At 37.4% G+C, this 18,481-nt stretch overlaps 1 protein-coding gene across 2 annotated transcripts in view; it reads right to left on the bottom strand.

Moving 5' to 3' along the window:
• Positions 1 to 18,481, bottom strand: part of ptpa (protein phosphatase 2 phosphatase activator) — a 104,482-nt gene that overhangs the window by 53,583 nt on the left and 32,418 nt on the right. For both annotated transcript variants that reach the window (XM_062031376.1, XM_062031375.1), the window contains exon 8: positions 11,612 to 11,712. In XM_062031376.1, coding sequence (XP_061887360.1) covers positions 11,612 to 11,712 — 101 coding nt within the window. The remainder of the gene's footprint in view (positions 1 to 11,611; positions 11,713 to 18,481) is intronic.

Below are 18,481 nucleotides of genomic sequence, written 5' to 3'. Positions count from 1 at the left end.
GCATTGAGGTTTTGTGTGGCAGAACGATTGCTGTGGATCGACTACTGCCAGTCCAAAATAGTCTGAATATCCTGCGTAAGCATTCCATTCAGTTGTAAACAAATGGCATACTAGTCACCTTCTGTGACCAGAATGTTTCTAACTCCTGTTATTTGTTGGAGGCTAAATTGCAAAGTCTTTAAGGAATGGTTGAAAGGACAGTGTTGTATGTGGGAGACAGGTGGTGTCGCAGACCACCACCTCTGTTCAGTGATGGTTTTTCAACCTTGACATAGATGGCTTCCTTCACTCCTCTTTCGTACCATCTGTCCTCCCTGTCCAGAATCTGTAAATTTTTGTTCTCAAAAGAGTGCGGTTTCTCTCTGAGGTGGAGGTAGACAGCTGAGTCTTGGCCTGAAGAGTTTGCCCGTCTATGCTGTGCCATGCGTCGGCTTAGTGATTGTTTTGTTTCCCCAATATATGAATCAGTGCATTCCTTATTACACTGGATAGCATACACCAGATGGTTTTTGTGGGTGTGGGGTGTCCGGTCTTTAGGATGCGCTACTCTCTGTCTTAGGGTGTTGCCTGGTTTGAAGTATACTGGGATGTTGTGTTGGTTAAAAAATCTTCTGAGTTTCTCAGATAGACCTGATACATATGGAACGACAATATTTTTGCATCGGTCACCTTTTCCCGCCTCATGCACTCGGTTCTTGTTATTTCTGGAACTGGATGCACTTTTCACAAATGACCAGCTGGGGTCACCACAGGTTTGAGGGGTTCCCTCAAATGCCTACGCTCTTTCTCTTTGGCCTGTAGGGCTGGTAGGAACATTATCAACTCAGTGTTGTAACGCCCAGTTTGTGTTCTAGTGGGTGGCGTAAGTAATACAATAGGTATTGATCAGTATGTGTGTGTTTTTGGTAAACCCCAACATGGAGGTCTCTGTTTTCTCCAATGTGGACATCGCAATCCAAAAAGGCAACTAACTGTCTTTGACATCCTCATGTGTTAACATGATGTTTTTGTCTACTGAGTTAATGTGCTTGGTGAAGGCATGCACTTCTCGGTTTCTGATTTTCACCCATGTGTCATCCACATATACTGTATGTACCAAAGACTTTGTGTGCTGTTCCCTTAAAAGTTAAAGTACCAATGATTGTCAAGAACTCAGAGCTCTCTTTTCAATGTCCTCCATGTAAAGGTTTGCTACTATTGGGGATACTATAGGTGATCCCATGGCACAACCTTTTTTTGTCGGTAAAATGTTCCCATGAATTGAAAGTATGGAGTGTTAAGGCAAACTTCCAACAAAAGGCAAATTTGTTATGGGTTTAGTGTGGATCTATCCTGTAAGGTGTGATCACCTAGTAAACGTTGCCTCATTGTCTCTACTGCATCCTGGGTTGGAATACAGGTGAACAGGGAGGTGACGTCGAATTAACCTATAATTTCATTTTGGTCCAGTTTTAGATCTCTGATCTTCGCTACAAAGTCAATTGAGTTTTGGACATAATGTAGAGTTCTGCCAACCAAAGGTGCTAAGATGTTGGCCACATACTTATCAATATTGTATGTCACACAGTTAATGCTACTGACAATTGGTCTGAGGGGAGCCCCATCTTTGTGTATTTTTGGAAGGCCACAAATACCAGGGATGGTTTCTTGTGGGAATAGTCGGTAACACAATGCCCAGTTGATGGCTTCTGAACTTTGTAGAGTTTGTAAGTACTCAATCATTCTTCTCTTGTACCCACTTGTGGGGTCCCTTTTGAGTATTTCATGTGTTGGAAGTCTTTGAGGAGTTTAAGCAACTGGTTTTGGTAGTCAGTTGTGTTGAGAATTACAGTGCATCTCCCCTTATCAGCTGGCAGGATTGTGATGTTTTCATCCTTGCCCAGTGATGTTACTGCCTTCCTCTCCTCCAAGGAGAGGTTTGGGGTTGGGGGCTTGGCATTAGAAAGACCTGCTGTCATTTTCAGCCGTATTTGCTCCCCTTCGGTTTCTTTTAGGTTGTTTTCCTAATGGCTGATTCCATCGCTGTGATCAAATCAATTGTGGGAACCTGGTGTGGATCATGGCAAACTTCACCCCCTTTGCCAATACATCTTTTTCTGGTTGGGTAAGATTTCTGCTGGACAATAATTCTATAGTTTCTCACCTTCTTTAATAAACTTTCTTTGTCTTTACGAGGGATTACTTTGCAGTTGTACTCAATTAAAAACTACAGAGACTGAATCACCAACGCTTGGAATTGTTTTTTGGGGCACTCAATTCAAAAAGAAAACGGATTAGTTTGCTACGCACAATGCTTGGTCATACAATAACCAAGATGGCATATGAAAACCAGGGCAACATGTTGGATAAATATTTGTGAAAGACTGACGCATACGAAAAGTAGGCCTTAAGAAAACAGAGATACCACTGTATTTATTATTGCATCCAATTGTTCTTTGTTAAAAATACTGGACATACTTTTCGTGAATATTGGTTCCTTCACAATTTTACCAACTTTTTATCACTAACTTATCTCAACTTAACCCTAAAAAGTGCTTCAATAATTAGACCACATCAAGTGCAACTGTAACAAGTTGACATTGTCAGAGAAATATACAGAAGTTTGGGCCCATGTTGAGATCTCAAGTACTAAGACACCAGTGCTTCGCTTAACTTTATGTTTTGTGACTGGTCAGATTTCTTAATTACATAATTTCCGATCTGTAGCCATTCCTGTTTTTCCCTATATAAATGCAGCATTTTGAAATGGAACGTCTTCTTCTATGATTTCTGAGCATTTTGTATAATATAAATAACTGATGTTTCACATTAAATACTTAAATACTCAATAATAATAATAATTTCTTTTTTTTTCCTGAGGGAACTCCCCTGAAGGAATCAATAAAGTACTATCTATCTACTATCTATCTATGTATCTAATCCCACTTCACACGCGTGACTTCACCACACACCTTTATTTACGAGAAAATATGACAACAGGGCAACTTGCAAAGTGGATATTTTATCAAGGAAAGGAAACACTACCAGAAACATTAGCAAACACAGAATGTGAAAAATTTGAATGAATGACACATTTTTGAACCCGTCCGAGCCGGAAGTGGCCTTATTGTTTATTGCCACTATGTGATCATAGCATTCTCGCTCGTTCGTCCGTGTTGGTGGGCTTGAATTCCCCATCCAATTTGAAGCTGAAATATTACCACAAGAGGACATTTGGCTTTGTAATGATATTTTTTCCCTCCTAATTCGTGTTACTTTGCTGCAATTCTTTCCGGTGAGTCACGAGTAGGGAGGCTCTCTGTGTTTCCTGTGTGATTACTGTGATGTTTTTTCGTGGTGTGCAATACCGATGTTACTGTTTTTTGTTGTATTTTATCTTCTGTCTATACATTATTTATTACTATTTTTTAATTTTTTCATTACACTTTACTTCCGTTACTGTATGTAAAAACCTGCACTGCAACAATGTAATTTCCACTTTGTGGGATAAATAAAAGTCTATCCTATCCTAAATATAAGGTGTTTACCGGCACATTGGAATTGCGACTCTGCTTTCCAACATGGATTTACTATAAGAGTGAGAACTGACTGTGTTGTTACTGAAAGTCATATTCACAGAGGTACCTTTACTTTTACACTTGTATGAGTAAAGATCAACTTTGATGATAGCAACAGTTATGTCAATCTATGGATTATTTATATTTCAATAATTTCCTAATGGAAGAAACTATTGTAATCCGTACAAGTCAGTTGACCACTGTCTTGGAATATGTGGCGCTTGGCATCAGACGTTCCACTCGGTAAGTTTACATCCACATACATTAATCCAATTACTGTCATAGTTTGTTACACTTCTCCGTAAAGTTTACACTACATGTTAACTGGGACTCATCCAATCTTTGACCAAACTGTGTGCCTCCAAAACCGCAAGGAGCGATTTTGGTCATTACAGCGAGTTGAGCTGTGTGGGTTTCTCAACAAAGAAGAACAATGCTCCATGCTGGTCAAAAGGACAACATATCTTTCTATATCTCTTACATGAGGTGAGTAATGTTTTAATGTTTATACGGAGAGTTAAATTACTTTGACTTCCTGTTGATTTTGTAAGTTTAACCCCTTAACAATTTTTTGATAGGTTTACTTTAAGAGAGAGACACTGATTTTCAAGAGAGAAAAAAATAAGTTTATAGATGAATTTGTATTTGATTGAGGGAAATACTGCAAAATGTGACTAAGCAGTTGCTGTATAAAGCCTTGTTGGCAGAAACAAAGGTCTGTCGTTTCTTATAGTTGGCCGCCACTCTTTACAGATATTCGGCAAATCCTGAAGATTTTGAGGCTGTTGATTAACAAATCCAAGTTTCAGCCCCCTAGACAGCAACTTTTCAACTGAAATTAGGGCCCTTAAACTGGATTAAGGTTGGGCATTGTGCATCGATAAGAACCGGAAATAACGTTCAGATTTGTAATTTTTTTTTAAAATTTCCAATTCCTAGTTTTGATGCCCGACCGGGAAAAATAGTCACTGAACAACAAACAAGAAAGAGCCGCCACCAACAAAGAAGAAATAGCTGCCAACAGCGAAAAAAGAAATAGGCGCCACCATTGAAGAAGAAATAGCCAGCACCAACGAAGAAGGAATAGCCGCCACAAACCAGGAAAAAATTGCTGTCGCAAACCCAGAGGAAATAGCAACTGCCAACAAGAAAAAAGTAGTCGCCACCAACAAATAAAAAATTGCCGGTGCAAACAAAGAAAAAATAGCTGCCACCTACGAAGAAAAAATGGCTGCCACCAACAAAGAACAAATAGCCGCCACCAACAAATATTAGTCGCCTCAACAAAGAAGCAGCAGGAAGTCTCATGACAATTAAACACATCGACAGTGTTCAGGAGCGCTCAAACGTTGGTTTAACTTTGTAAAATAAATAAATAAATGAATAAAACGGCTGTTAAATCGTTTAAAGGAGGGTGCACGACAAATATGATGAAACACCTACGCAGTCATAGTGTGCATATTAAAGAGTGCCTTGTCTTTGATGCGCTGCGGCCTTGTACCTCTATCAGTCAGAATTAGTTGAGTAAAACATTAAATTATGTCTGTCTTTTATGTCAATATTGAGGCAGCAAACAAATGATATTAGTGCTACTGCTAATATCAAATAGCATCAGACAGTCTAAAATATAAATGTGTACCTATTTTTTTTCATGAGGCTTTCAAAGTAAACACATCACAAAATATTGCAATGACATGAAGGCCGAAACACTTCAGAGAAAAGAAAAGGTAAATACACAAATAGTTAAGTTAAAGTTAAAGTTAAAGTACTAATGATTGTCACACACACTAGGTGTGATGAAATTTGTTCTCTGCATTTGACCCATTGTTCACCCCCTAGGAGGTGAGGGGAGCAGTGGGCAGCAGTGGTGCAGCGCCCGGGAATCATTTTTGGTGATTTAACCCCCAATTCCAACCCTTGATGCTGAGTGCCAAGCAGGGAGGTAATGGGTCCCATTTTTATAGTCTTTGGTATGACTCGGCCGGGGTTTGAACTCACAACCTACCGATCTCAGGGCAGACACTCTAACCACTAGGCCACTGAGTAGGTGGCCTAGTGGTTATAGATAAATAGATATAAATAGATAAGAAAATATTGTTTTATTAGTCTCTTTATAATTTAAAATGGGCTGGTAAGCAGGTAAGTACATTTTATACAGTATTCAGTTTCTTATTTTTAAAAGGGAACATTTTTGTTTAGTTAATAAAGGGGACATTTAATCCAAAAGAACTCTGGTAAAAGCCTCCATTTGAACCACGCAAACTGTTATGATGACCCTGCCTATTTAGGAATGGAGAATTGTTTGCCATTGGAACAGAAACCAGTACCGTATCTCTGGACAAAGCGCACCGGTTTACAAGGCGCAGCCTCCACTAAGTTTTAGAAGAAGTTTTCATATATTAGCTGCACAATACACTAAGCCGCCAATATATACGTTTTGAAATTAGTTATTTACACTGAAAGATTTTGCGAAACCTTATTTGCATATTTTAATTGTTTCCAAACAATGTCTGTAACACTGCAGTAAAACGGCTGATCACGGAAAACAGACACGTCATGGACCCACTAGTTGCAAAAGCTAGCTCTCCAATCAGCTAAACAGACTCAATAAGTCCACTGTGTTGTTTTGGTGAATTTACGAAACTGGAAAAAAACAAAAAAAAATGCCTGTGTAAGTTAATAATATTTACAAAGACACTTGTAAACATGTTAGCATATTAGCTAATACTAAAGACACTAGCTTTATTACATTACGATAGCAAATCATAGCACATACAAATATGCATGAAAACACTCCAACTGACATCACATGGGACGGTTAAGTTAATAGGAACTGTTTTGATATATTGTAAAACTTATAAATGTTGCTTGCAGTGATAGATGAATCCATACAAGTAGAAATGCTATAGTTGACTAGAAGACGGAACAGCAAGTTGAAAGCTCTAAACTGAAGAAAATAACTTTAGACATTCAACCGGTAGCACCTACAGTGAGCGAACTAGCGCCATAGCATAAACAATAACACACCATTTCAGTGTCTTTGCATATTTTTTTTGTGAAAACTATTTGCATTACGGCCGTCAAAGAAGGAAATTCCATAAATTAGCAGCACCATTTTATACGCCTGAGAATACAAACCTTAGGAAAAAAAGGAGCGGACAGAATTTATGGTGATTGAATTTGGAATTGGAATTATTAAAATTCAAACAATGAATTTGGAATTGGAATTATTAAAATTCAAACAATGTCTAACCCAATGCAGGATCTTAATGTCCTTCTTTAGCTAATTTGTTGTTGTCCTGCAGTATGTTTTGGGTAATTGCCGTACTAGAAGACCTATGATGACTGATCTTCAGTGTTCAGACTGAGGCCAAGAGGTCCTTGCCAAATTACATTCTAGTATCAGACGATTGGACTGTGAAGTTGACAATAGAATAAGACTCCTACAAATCAAATTGTCAATTATTTAACTATTTGAAGACAGCCCTAATGAGGTGTACTTTCTTAACCTTTTTCTTGTGTTAGGGTCGGCACCGGCCCGTTTTAGGTTTTAAATGCATACAAGAAACATATGCAGTAGTTTATGACATCAAGGCTTTTTAACTTTGTCAGGAACCTCCATTTCAACAAAATTAAAACAAAAAATAAATTATTGCATTTGTTGTGTTAGGGTCGTTTTTCACACGGTGATGAAAATATGACTATAAACCAACATTTAAAGCTCAAACTGAATTCATAAGTGTACTGTCAAGACATCTAGCTCCTATTCCAACCATGTGAGCTTCAGGAGAGTTTCATTTTGCCTCTTTTCCTCCTACAACTGCACAAAAAAAAGGAGACAGGCATGTCCAAACATCTTTGGTCAATTCAGTATTTTGTTTTGCTGACTTGCAGAGTGCATTGCAGAGGAAGGAGTTTCTTTTTGGTAGTTTTTATAATAAAAAGTAGTTGTCTTACATCAACAAAACTTTATAAAGTGTGTGATATGAACATTTTGATTCAAAATCCGACTGTGGATTCAGGATTTTTTTCAAATTACATCATTTATCATAATTTTTTGAATCCTTGAAAACTGCTCTAGAATATATGGAGGCAGAGCCGTGTATAGAGAGAAGATGGACAACTATGTTTCATAGTTGGTCCCAAACATAGCGCCCTATAGTCACGTGAGAGGCTTTAGACCAATCAGAGAGAGTATGGCAAGAAAATCTCTTAAATTATTGGTCAAAAGCCCCTCATGTGACTACAGGGCGCCATGTTTGGGACCAACTGTGAAACACAGTTGTCCAGGAGGGTTGCATATGACGTCATATCCGTTTTTCTACTTCGCGGCTTAATTCATACGATGGTCAAGCAACTTGAGTGTAGCATTAAAACAAGTGAGAGTGAGTGGAGAGTCTGAGCAGAAAATGTGGTATTGCTGTTCTGTTCTTGAGTGCTCCAGTCGTTCAAATAGAGAGATAGGAAAGAGCTTTCATAGAGTCCCGAAATACTTGGTTCTTAAACGTAATAAAGTTAGGAAAAAAACAAAAGTGCGTCCAAGGAAATGGCTCTTAAAAATATAACTTTCATCATCTTGTAAAATACAATTGAACCATGCTCAAATCTGCAGCGATCACTTTGTAAAATATTTGTTTGAACAATTGATTTGTTTGAGAAACTTTCTGTGAGGCAATCAAAATTCTCTACTATATAAGTGGTGTTTGAGAACCGGAACTTAACGTAAAAAAATGACAATATATCGCATTCGTTTGTGTTCTTTTTGTGGTTGCAATGCCTAAATATAACTACGAAAACCTGGTTGTGCAAATAAACTGATGTCATGTTAAGTCTGAGTAAAAAATATTGTGATTGTTGGTCCAATCCACCGTATTTTTGTTGCAAATTTTCATAATAGAAACTACAAGTTTAGTTGTTGAGCAGAAAAGCCAGGTGCTTTATTTGACACGGATGACCACATTACAGCGTCTTTGGTGATATTTGTTAGTGTTAATAAAATACCCTTAATAGTATGAATAAACTAAATGAATAAATCTCTCATAGGCTCATCATCATATACTGAATTTTGATGTCGCTAAACATTGCTGAACTACAGGGACATCTATAGCTAAAGAATGAGACTTACATATGAACTTCACACCATAAAAACAACTGCAGACATGAATTGTAGCAGGAATTGAACTGCAAACAAACTTACCCTTTTTCTCATTAGAGTCACGATCACAGCAGCATGGCACTCGTCAATCAAAAACGTTACTTACCGATGCACAAAATCGTCCAACATTGTCTTTCACGGATTAATGTTTAACTTGTGGACCCCTCAGATGTAAAGACATGATGTGCCTCCAATCTTTTCTTCTCTAAATAATGTACGTTTTAAGTGAAGTGAAGTTGTGGCGAGCAGTACATCTTGCTGAACATAAATGGTTTAAGTCATTAAAAAAATATTTTTCTTAAGTGTATAAATCCACTCCATCCCATTTTAAGTATTTTTTTCATGATCGCTTATATATTTGCCTCTAAACATTTCAAAATATGGATTCAGGACAGGTAAACAAACAGTAGCCTAATGGGACCCGGGACCCCTAAGTGTCCAGATGTGCCTCTAGGTCATGTGACTGCAATCCACCTTTTGACGCGCTGGATGGATGAGAAGGACATTACCGCCCTCTACAGGACATATACAGAATTGTGTGTTCCAGCAGTAAATGCAGTAGATGTTTGAAATAATGTTATTGATACTCAGAATATTATGACTATCAAAAAATAAAACAAATATTTTCAATATAGGTAAATAGCGTATTATTAAAGATTAACTTGCTATCTAATACATCGAAAGAGTTGACTAGGTTGTACTTGCTTAAATGTCCCTTGTCATTTTTTTTAGAAATGAAACTGGTCATATTGTCAAAAAGATTGTCAGGATAAAAGAATAAAATTTTAGTGGGTCTTGATTTTTTTTTGAAGTGATAGAGGCCTTTACAGAGGGTATGTATTGCAACAGTGACTTCAGTGTTCTGTTCACAGTTCAAGAGCTGCCGAACTGGGTTGAGTTCAGCTCTCATAACTTCCTTGAGATCGGGGTTGTTTAGTTTGTGTGGGCTAACTCTAATTTCCCTCCCAGGATCAACAACCTAGGTATGTCAAGTAAGTAACTTAGGCTGTTTACCTGTTCATCCACCAGTCAATTATGTCAAATTCCGATATACTGTATGCAAAGAGTGTACATCCATCATGGAAACGTCTGACAGGAACTATGATGTATATGTGTGCGTATGTCAAACTTAAACAAAGTGTTTTCCAGGATGGAGACATGAATTAACGAAAGAGTTATATGCGGATAAAAAAACGGAGGCCCCTTGGACCTACCAGTAGCTCCTTTTCAGAGGGGCGTGAGAGGGGCAGAAGAAGTCAAACAGGGGAGGAGGAAAAGGAGGGAAGGAGGAAGGGTGTTTGAGCGGGAAGGAGGAAAAGGATATAGCTCGCTCAACCGACACCCTGCCCTTTACTTCCCTCCCCTCCTTTTCCTCCAAACAGCAAAAACAAAGCACACAGTTGCTGCTCTGGCACACAACCAACATAATCCATCTGCTTTCCCCTGTCTGTTATTTCCTGAACAAAAGCACATTCATCTGTGGAGCAAATATACTTTACTACTGAATGTGTTTTCTTATTGTACAGAACGAAAGCAGTGATGGACAACAAGTCCAACATCATTGACATTAGATTACGCATAATCCGTTTTTTTTTTAGGTATGGAACTTTTCAGAGGCATAAATATTTCCCACACGGCACACAATATGTGGGGGACAGGAAAAGTATCCCCCGCAGTATAAAAACAAAAACAAATTCTCACAATAGAACCAAGGAGAAGCCAGAGCTAGAAAAACCCCTGACAAGCTAAGTGGTCCAAAACAGAACCACTAAGCCTTCTCATTGAAATACAAAAATGGACAGAGCCAAGTGGGTAAGATGAACGCAGTGTGCCGCCATGGAGAAACGGTGCTATAGAGTGGAAGTGTTAATGATGTACTTCAACCAATAACTTTATTCATTCAAACCCTTAAAATTATTCTTGTTGTACTTGTCTTGAAAACTAAAGGTGTTTGAATTGGGCCATTTTAGGACTGTAATTTTTTTTGGTGAAAATGAAAACAATTAAGAAATAAGATATATAATTAGTAGGGACAAGTGACAAAACCGTAATAGCCAGACAGAAAAACGACATACATATCTATGACTGTTAACTTCGACATCAGTTTTTGATTTAGTTTTAGTCATAGTCTTTTGACAAAAATGTATTAGTTTTAGTCGTATACATTTTTAGTTTACTAATTTCCTCAACATTTTAGTCAACTAAAATTATAGTAATTTTTGTCAACCAAAAAGTATATAGGATAACAAATCTTTGAAGATGTCTTGATACCACTTTTATTAAGTTTATTACAATTACTGTACAACGTAATAATCAACTCCAAACAACTTAGAAGTGTAGTACATGAAAATATGTGTGCATGTTTATGGTCATACACAAAAACAAACACCTTTTATTCTATACTGTGTGTATAACTACAGAGGGTGTGTCTTGAAATTTTTCACCTTCAGAGACGACGGCGATCATTGAGCTAAAAGGCACATGACAAATGCTTGAAGGTTTGCTTGTACTTCACCTCAAAATATACTGAGTCAACCACCTGCAAAAAGTGCTTAAAGGTGATATTGCAAATAACTTAATTTTCCTCAATTAATGTAGTTTTAACTTGCAAACGTTGTTGGAACGAAAGTCTGAAATTGTGACAGTTGTATTGTACTGTCGATTTCTGTTTTTGTTGTGCAGAATGTAAGCATTTAAGGTATAATATTGCACCTTTTTTTTGCACTCTCTCTGGGTTCTGTATTGCTGCTTGTTTTGCTGTGAAAATTTGTTCCACAACTTGTTGTGGATTTTACTTCACAGTGATTAATTTGTTTCCTTACTGTTCCCAACATTTACCCTTACACATACATAAATATGCACATATAAATATAAAAACAAGAAGTAAAATTTTTCTCACCTCATTTATAAATTTGATGCACTCCAGAAACATGTAATCATGGTGATGTTCATTTACCACTCTCTCATCAACAAAGTGGCGAGGGTCTAGAGTTGGGTGATCTACACGAGGAGACAGGGATGCAAGTGTATATATTCACCACCAGATGTCACAATTTTCCTTTATGTTTCCGAGCTCTGCACCACTGAGGTGATGTGGAGATATTCTTGGCACATTTACACTCCAGTGTATCACATTTCCTATACTAATGAATGCAAAAAAAATAATTCCTCACAAATCTACACTCAACACCCCCCGGTGACCGAAAAAAACGCTATTTTAGCTACTTTTGCAACAAAAATAAATCCCATGTATGACAGTAGAATACTTTGTTGCTGTGCTTGTAACTCAGAGGTTCTCTCTTAAGACACACAACTATTTTCATTTAAAAAAAAAAAATCTGTAACAGACCCAGGCTTTGGGCAGTTTTGATATTTATGTGTGCTACACTATTACCAACACCGAGCCTGGTCCTCCAAACCCAAAATCTCGGGTGAACAAATGTGATCTATAAAGATGGGTTATCAATCTAAATATCTATAGTATTGTTACCAAGATGAATATTGGTATTGGACTGACTGTAGCGTGGTGGGCATCATTACTTTTGTTGCATTTTCTCTTCTATACGTTCAGCAAATCACTTATTTTTTACAGAATTTATGCAAGCAAATGATCTCTTCCAGTTTGTTCCTTTAAGTCTGGGCAAACAGCACACCTCTCTCTGCTGCTTGCTCAGGCTCGCTCTGCCCCTCTCCTTCCTGCTTCACTGAATACTGACACTATTTTTCCACAAACATCTGCTTGTAATGTCAGTTATTCTTTTAATTTTACATTTTAAAGTTAATAGTTTTGTTATATTGTTACTTTTTTTGTTATTTTGCAATATTGGCTTTTTTCTCAAACAATTGTGTGTAGTAAAAGAGAATAAGGGAATATTTGTTAATTCATGTTCTGTTACTATATGCAACAATGCATATAGTAATAAAAACATTTATATGTATCCTGTGTTGTGATAACTATCATCTAGAGGCAAATTCAGAATTAAAAAAATATTCAATGATCATGACATTACAGACCAAAAGTTCCAGTCCTACCACGACCCCAAGAGGGACAAGCGGTAGGAAATGGATGGATGGATTAGAGCCCTGTATTTACTTGGATTAGGATTGATACCAAAATTCACAGTATTGCCTTCCCCAGTGCTCTAACAAAATCAAATAAGAAGAAGCATAGCAACCAACCAACCACCTTAGCAACGCCAAGAAAAACAGTCAATATAGACAAGGACTTAGGAGAGGTAATGATGGTGATCTAAGGACTATTTTTGAAAGAAAAATCCAAAATTAGAAAAGAAGAAAAGATTGTTGAAAAAAATAATGGAGACAGCATAAACACAGACTTTATAATCTACTGGGCGGTCTTGAAGTGGCACGTTATCACCAAAGTAGCCACAATACTTTTATTTAGCTTCTTCATTGACTACTTTCTGTTGCATGTCACAATTCATGGAGAGACGACTCAGGAGGCGTCCGTGTTCCCCACAGACATGAAGAGATTTAATTTCAAATATAAACACGTTTAATATTTACGATTGCTGACACCGACTTGTTTTGGAACCAATTATAGAGACAATGTCACTCCAAAAAGAGAACTGCACTTTTTTCCAGAATTTTGCCTATCGTTCACAATCGCTATGAGACAAGAGGATCGATGCATTATTTTTTATGCATTCTAACTCGTAAATAAATGTAAATAATAGTCTGCTTACAATGGAGTAAACAGGAGGTCCTCTTATCCACCTATAAAGCCCTCTAAATAACCATCCAAAAAGTGCCAACAATACTCCATTTACATTTCGTAACCTGAATTTTAACCAAGTATAAGTGAGATTGTTATTATAAGCACTAACGCAGACAAACTATTTTTTGTGATGCATTGTCAGAGAGAACTATCTAGCTTGTTGCTGCCATAAAGACATCATGAGCTGGTGAAGTATTTTCTTGCCTTGGAGCTAGTGAAAGTTTATCCTACACTGACCAAAAATATAAACGCAGCACTTTGGTTTTTGCTTCCATTTTTCATGAGTTGAACTCAAAGATGTAAAACTTTTACTACACTTGGAGAACAACAAAGCTTGTTTATTAGACTTTATCTTTATTAGCCAAATTTCTTTGTGTTTTATATTGATATCAAAAAGTAAACACCATGTTGTGGATTTGTTAATTTCACAAAGTTACTTTGAAAACCATTCTTGTGACAAAGCACTTTGTTAATGTTTTATTGTGTATAGTTAATTCCTATACAACATATTTTTGATCAAACTCTTAACGGATCTGTCGCGATACAGCATCTAAATCTACATATAAATGTACACAACTTAAAAAAATACTTAAATTAAAATATTAAAATATAAATAAAGGCATCATGTAATGTGAAAAGGGTGACATGTTGATACTATTAATGAACATAAAGACAAATATTTGCCTTTAAATATATGGATTAAGTTTATAACCTTATTAGAATATTGATTAAAAAAATATCCTAATCATTAATTTGGCTATAATCGTGTGGCCCTATGTGTAAGACTAGATCTCATTCATAATGAACACCCTATTTTTATTCATATTGACAAAAAGTGCAGTTACGTCTTATGTCCATCAGGTGCCATCTTGCAACATTCTTAAAGGCCTACTGAAACCAACTACTACCGACCACGCAGTCTAATAGTTTATATATCAATGATGAAATCTTAACATAGCAACACATGCCAATACAGCCGCGTTAACTTATAAAGTGCAATTTTAAATTTCCCGCTAAACTTCCGGTTGAAAACGTCTTTGGATGATGACGTATGCGCGTGACGTAACCAGTGAAACAGAAGTATCGGTACCCCATTGAATACAATACAAAATAGCTCTGTTTTCATCTCATAATTCCACAGTATTCTGGACATCTGTGTTGGTGAATCTTTTGCAATTTGTTTACTGAACAATGAAGACTGCAAAGAAGAAAGTTGTAGGTGGGATCGGTGTATTAGCGGCGGACTACAGCAACACAACCAGGAAGACTTTGACTCGGATAGCAGACGCGCTAGCCGACGCTAGCCACCGACCGCACGGATGATCGTGGTGAAGTCCTTCGTCCTTCCGTCGATCGCTGGAACGCAGGTGAGCACGGGTGTTGATGAGCAGATGAGGGCTGGCTGGCGTAGGTGGAGCGCTAATGTTTTTATCACAAAGTTCTGTGAGGTCCCGTTACTAAGTTAGCTTCAATGGCGTCGTTAGCAACAGCATTTTTAAGCTTCGCCAAGCTGGAAAGCATTAACCGTGTATTTACATGTCCCTGGTTTAATAGTATTGTTGATCTTCTGTCTATCCTTCCAGTCAGGGATTTATTTATTTTGTTTCTATATGCAGTTAAGCACAATGCTATCACGTTAGCGCCATAGCTAAGTTAGCTTCAATGGCGTCGTTAGCAACAGCATTTTTAAGCTTTGCCAGGCTGGAAAGCATTAACCGTGTATTTACGTGTCCCTGGTTTAATAGTATTGTTTATCTTCTGTCTATCCTTCCAGTCAGGGATTTATTTATTTTGTTTCTATATGCAGTTAAGCACGATGCTATCACGTTAGCTCCGTAGCTAAAGTGTTTCGTCGATGTATTGTCGTGAAGATAAAAGTCACTGTGAATGTCCATTTCACGTTCTCAACTCTCATTTTCAAGAGGATATAGTATCCGAGGTGGTTTAAAATACAAATCCGTGATCCACAATAGAAAAAGGACAGAGTGTGGAATCCAATGAGCCAGCTTGTACCTAAGTTACGGTCAGAGCGAAAAAAGATATGTCTTGCACTGCATTCTAGTCCTCTAACGTTCCTCATACACAAATCTTTCATCCTCGCTCAAATTAATGGGGTAATCGTCGCTTTCTCGGTCCGAATCTCTCTCGCTGCTGGTGTAAACAATAGGAAAATATGAGCAGTCCTTCCTCCGGTGTTGTCACGCTACATCCGGTAGGGGCAAGGCTTTTTTTTTATCAGAGACCAAAAGTTGCGAACTTTATCGTCGTTGTTCTATACTAAATCCTTTCAGCAAAAATATGGCAATATCGCGAAATGATCAAGTATGACACATAGAATGGATCTGCTATCCCCGTTTAAATAAACAAAAATCATTTCAGTAGGCCTTTAAAGTTTTTATTTGTTTATCTCTTATGTCCATAAGGTGCTATCGTGCCCAATTTACACATTTATTTTTACATAATTATGTTATTGTTTTATTTCCGCCATATTACTTTGTTTATAACGCTTGTGTTGTTTTCATGTGCACATTCAATTTTTACTTGAGGTACAAGTACAGTGTTGTTATATACACTAATGTTTCTTCTTCAAAGGAAATAATTTTGAATGTGTCGTTTCTGTTGTTTTTTTAATAAAACTTGGTTAAAAGATTTCAGTATAAGTACTTTTTGAAATTTTTAGCACATTTAAAAATACCGCGATGATAATGATAATGATAACCGTGATAAATTTGGTCACAATAACCGTGATAAGAACTTTTCATACCGTGACATCCCTATAATGGACAATTGTAACATAGTTGTTTCGTCTAACAAATTGATAAAAAAACAACCCGGCATGACTTTTTTTCTTACATTTTCAACTGTTTAACACATCCCATAATTAATATTAATCGGTATTAACAACATGGGCGCAGCCATTTTGGAAGTGTGTGTCAAAGGTTAACCGACAACGAGAACAGCCGTGTTGTTCTGCGATTTTCCGAGAGATTCACTAGTTGCATCAGGGTCTGGAAGGACGTCAGGTGTTTGGTGAATTTAGGTCAGGCAGCTCTCAAAATACCAAGTAAGGAACGAATCAAAAAAAGAAAAGATGAACAATTACAGCCTGTTGGGAAAAAATGTAGCAAGCTACATAACTTTTTTAGGTAGGTTAGTTTCATAGTTCAAATGGAGTGCTAAATTAGTTGATCGTTTGCCCTCAAAACTCAGCAGTTCTAGACCTGTCAATATTGTTCATCTGCTGTATCGTCTCGGCTCCTCAAAGCTAGATTATAAACAATGCCACTCATCTAAATATTAGGAGGATTTATTTAGCTTTGAATCTAGAGGTTGTTCATCTGTGACATTCAATGTATACACACACAACCGAAGACATTGTCTGCAGTGAGACTATTCCTTGTAAAACCTTTGTGTGCATCTTGATTAAGTCTTCGTATAAACGGGAAGATATGGACATCCTAACAGTCGTCACCGAACTAAGACCAGATATTGTACAGTAAGATATTGTTTGATTATGTTTGTATTTCTTGTTTAGCACTTAGCAATACTGCTACACGATGATTAGTGTCTCACTAAAGCTGGATCAGTTTAGCAGAGCTTCTAAAACTTGTAGCTCATTATCCTTATATTCAGGATCAACAATATACGTTTATGGATCACAATTTTTCCCAAAGTAATTGTTGGCTCTTACAAAGTTTGCATGATTTTCATTGTTGTTTGTGATGAAGGGATTTGCGGTTACTAGCTCTACGTCACGCGATGACGTGTCTGGCTTGCTCATTATCTCTCAAAATGGCTCGGGAATTTCCGTGAGATTGATACTATTTTGATCATATCTATTTACTCGCTAACTTTGTAAGTCTTTCAGTGTCGTACATCAGATATATGTGATAATAGCTCCAATATAGAGGCAACTTGTTTTTCCACTCTGCTGGTACTTTAAAATGAGCAAATTACAAAAATATTACATGTTATTATGAATGTACCTGTTACTACAATACATACATGCTAAAGCCTGGAATATACTCTTGCTTAGCTTGCGTAGGCAACGCCATTGTGCCCCTTCCCCCCGTGTACTCTGCTGCAAGGCTTGTATGCACCGCCAAAAAATCCTAGGTTCGCGTTGCCGGCGACGCAGAACGCAGAGCTGTGATTGGTCACTTTTTGCCAAGGAGGGTCCCTAAATACAGGCGATCAGAGTTTTTGCTTGAAATGCACCAACTGTTGCAGTGATACATAACAGTGATTAAACATTTGCATGAAAACTGATGTGTACTTAATATCCCAATGAGCTCTAAAAATAATTACTAAAGATGTCGTTATTCAGGTTATTGTGTTGTTGCGTCCAGAAGAAATCACAAAGTATGACACTCTTTTCATCTTTTATTGTCAATCTTGTGCTATCAACAGGTTCAATTCTGACAAATTAACATTAACACCAGCATATCCTTAACTTACAATAGTTATTTAATAGTTTTATCTATATGATAGCTCTCTCTCGTCCCATGTCCCGAATGGCCTAATAGCGTTGCAAATAACAATAGCATCCTCTGCCGCGACTCGTTAAGAAGTTGCACAGTCCATCTTCACGAAGGTATTTTCCTCTGGTTTATAAGTAAAACGTCCATTTATTAATCACATGTGTTAACCTTGACAAAGTAAACTGATGATTCTGAATGATTAGTTCCACTGTAGACAAATATGTCGTTGTTGTTGTTGTCGTCTATCGTCACTCTCCATAAGAAGGAAACAGTATTTAGTCAAAAATAGCTGCAGTTGGTCCTTATGGGGACACTGCCCCTTAGTGTTTTGGAAGAAAATTACAAGTCTGGCGCTACACCCCACAGAAGAACTATCAATCAAACAAGACGTGGTCAGAGGGGACGCAATCTGCGTAACGCAAGAGTATACAACAGGCTTTACAGCATGTACCGTATTTTCCGCACCATAAGCCGCACCTAAAAACCACACATTTTCTCAAAAGCTGACAATGCGGCTTATAACCCGGTGCGCTTTATATATGGATTAATA

This window comes from Entelurus aequoreus, linkage group LG21, assembly GCF_033978785.1.
Source record: "Entelurus aequoreus isolate RoL-2023_Sb linkage group LG21, RoL_Eaeq_v1.1, whole genome shotgun sequence".
In the NCBI taxonomy this organism is placed as follows: Eukaryota; Metazoa; Chordata; class Actinopteri; order Syngnathiformes; family Syngnathidae; genus Entelurus; species Entelurus aequoreus.
Note: the sequence above shows the minus strand (reverse complement) of the source record. Positions and strands in the feature narration are given on the sequence as shown.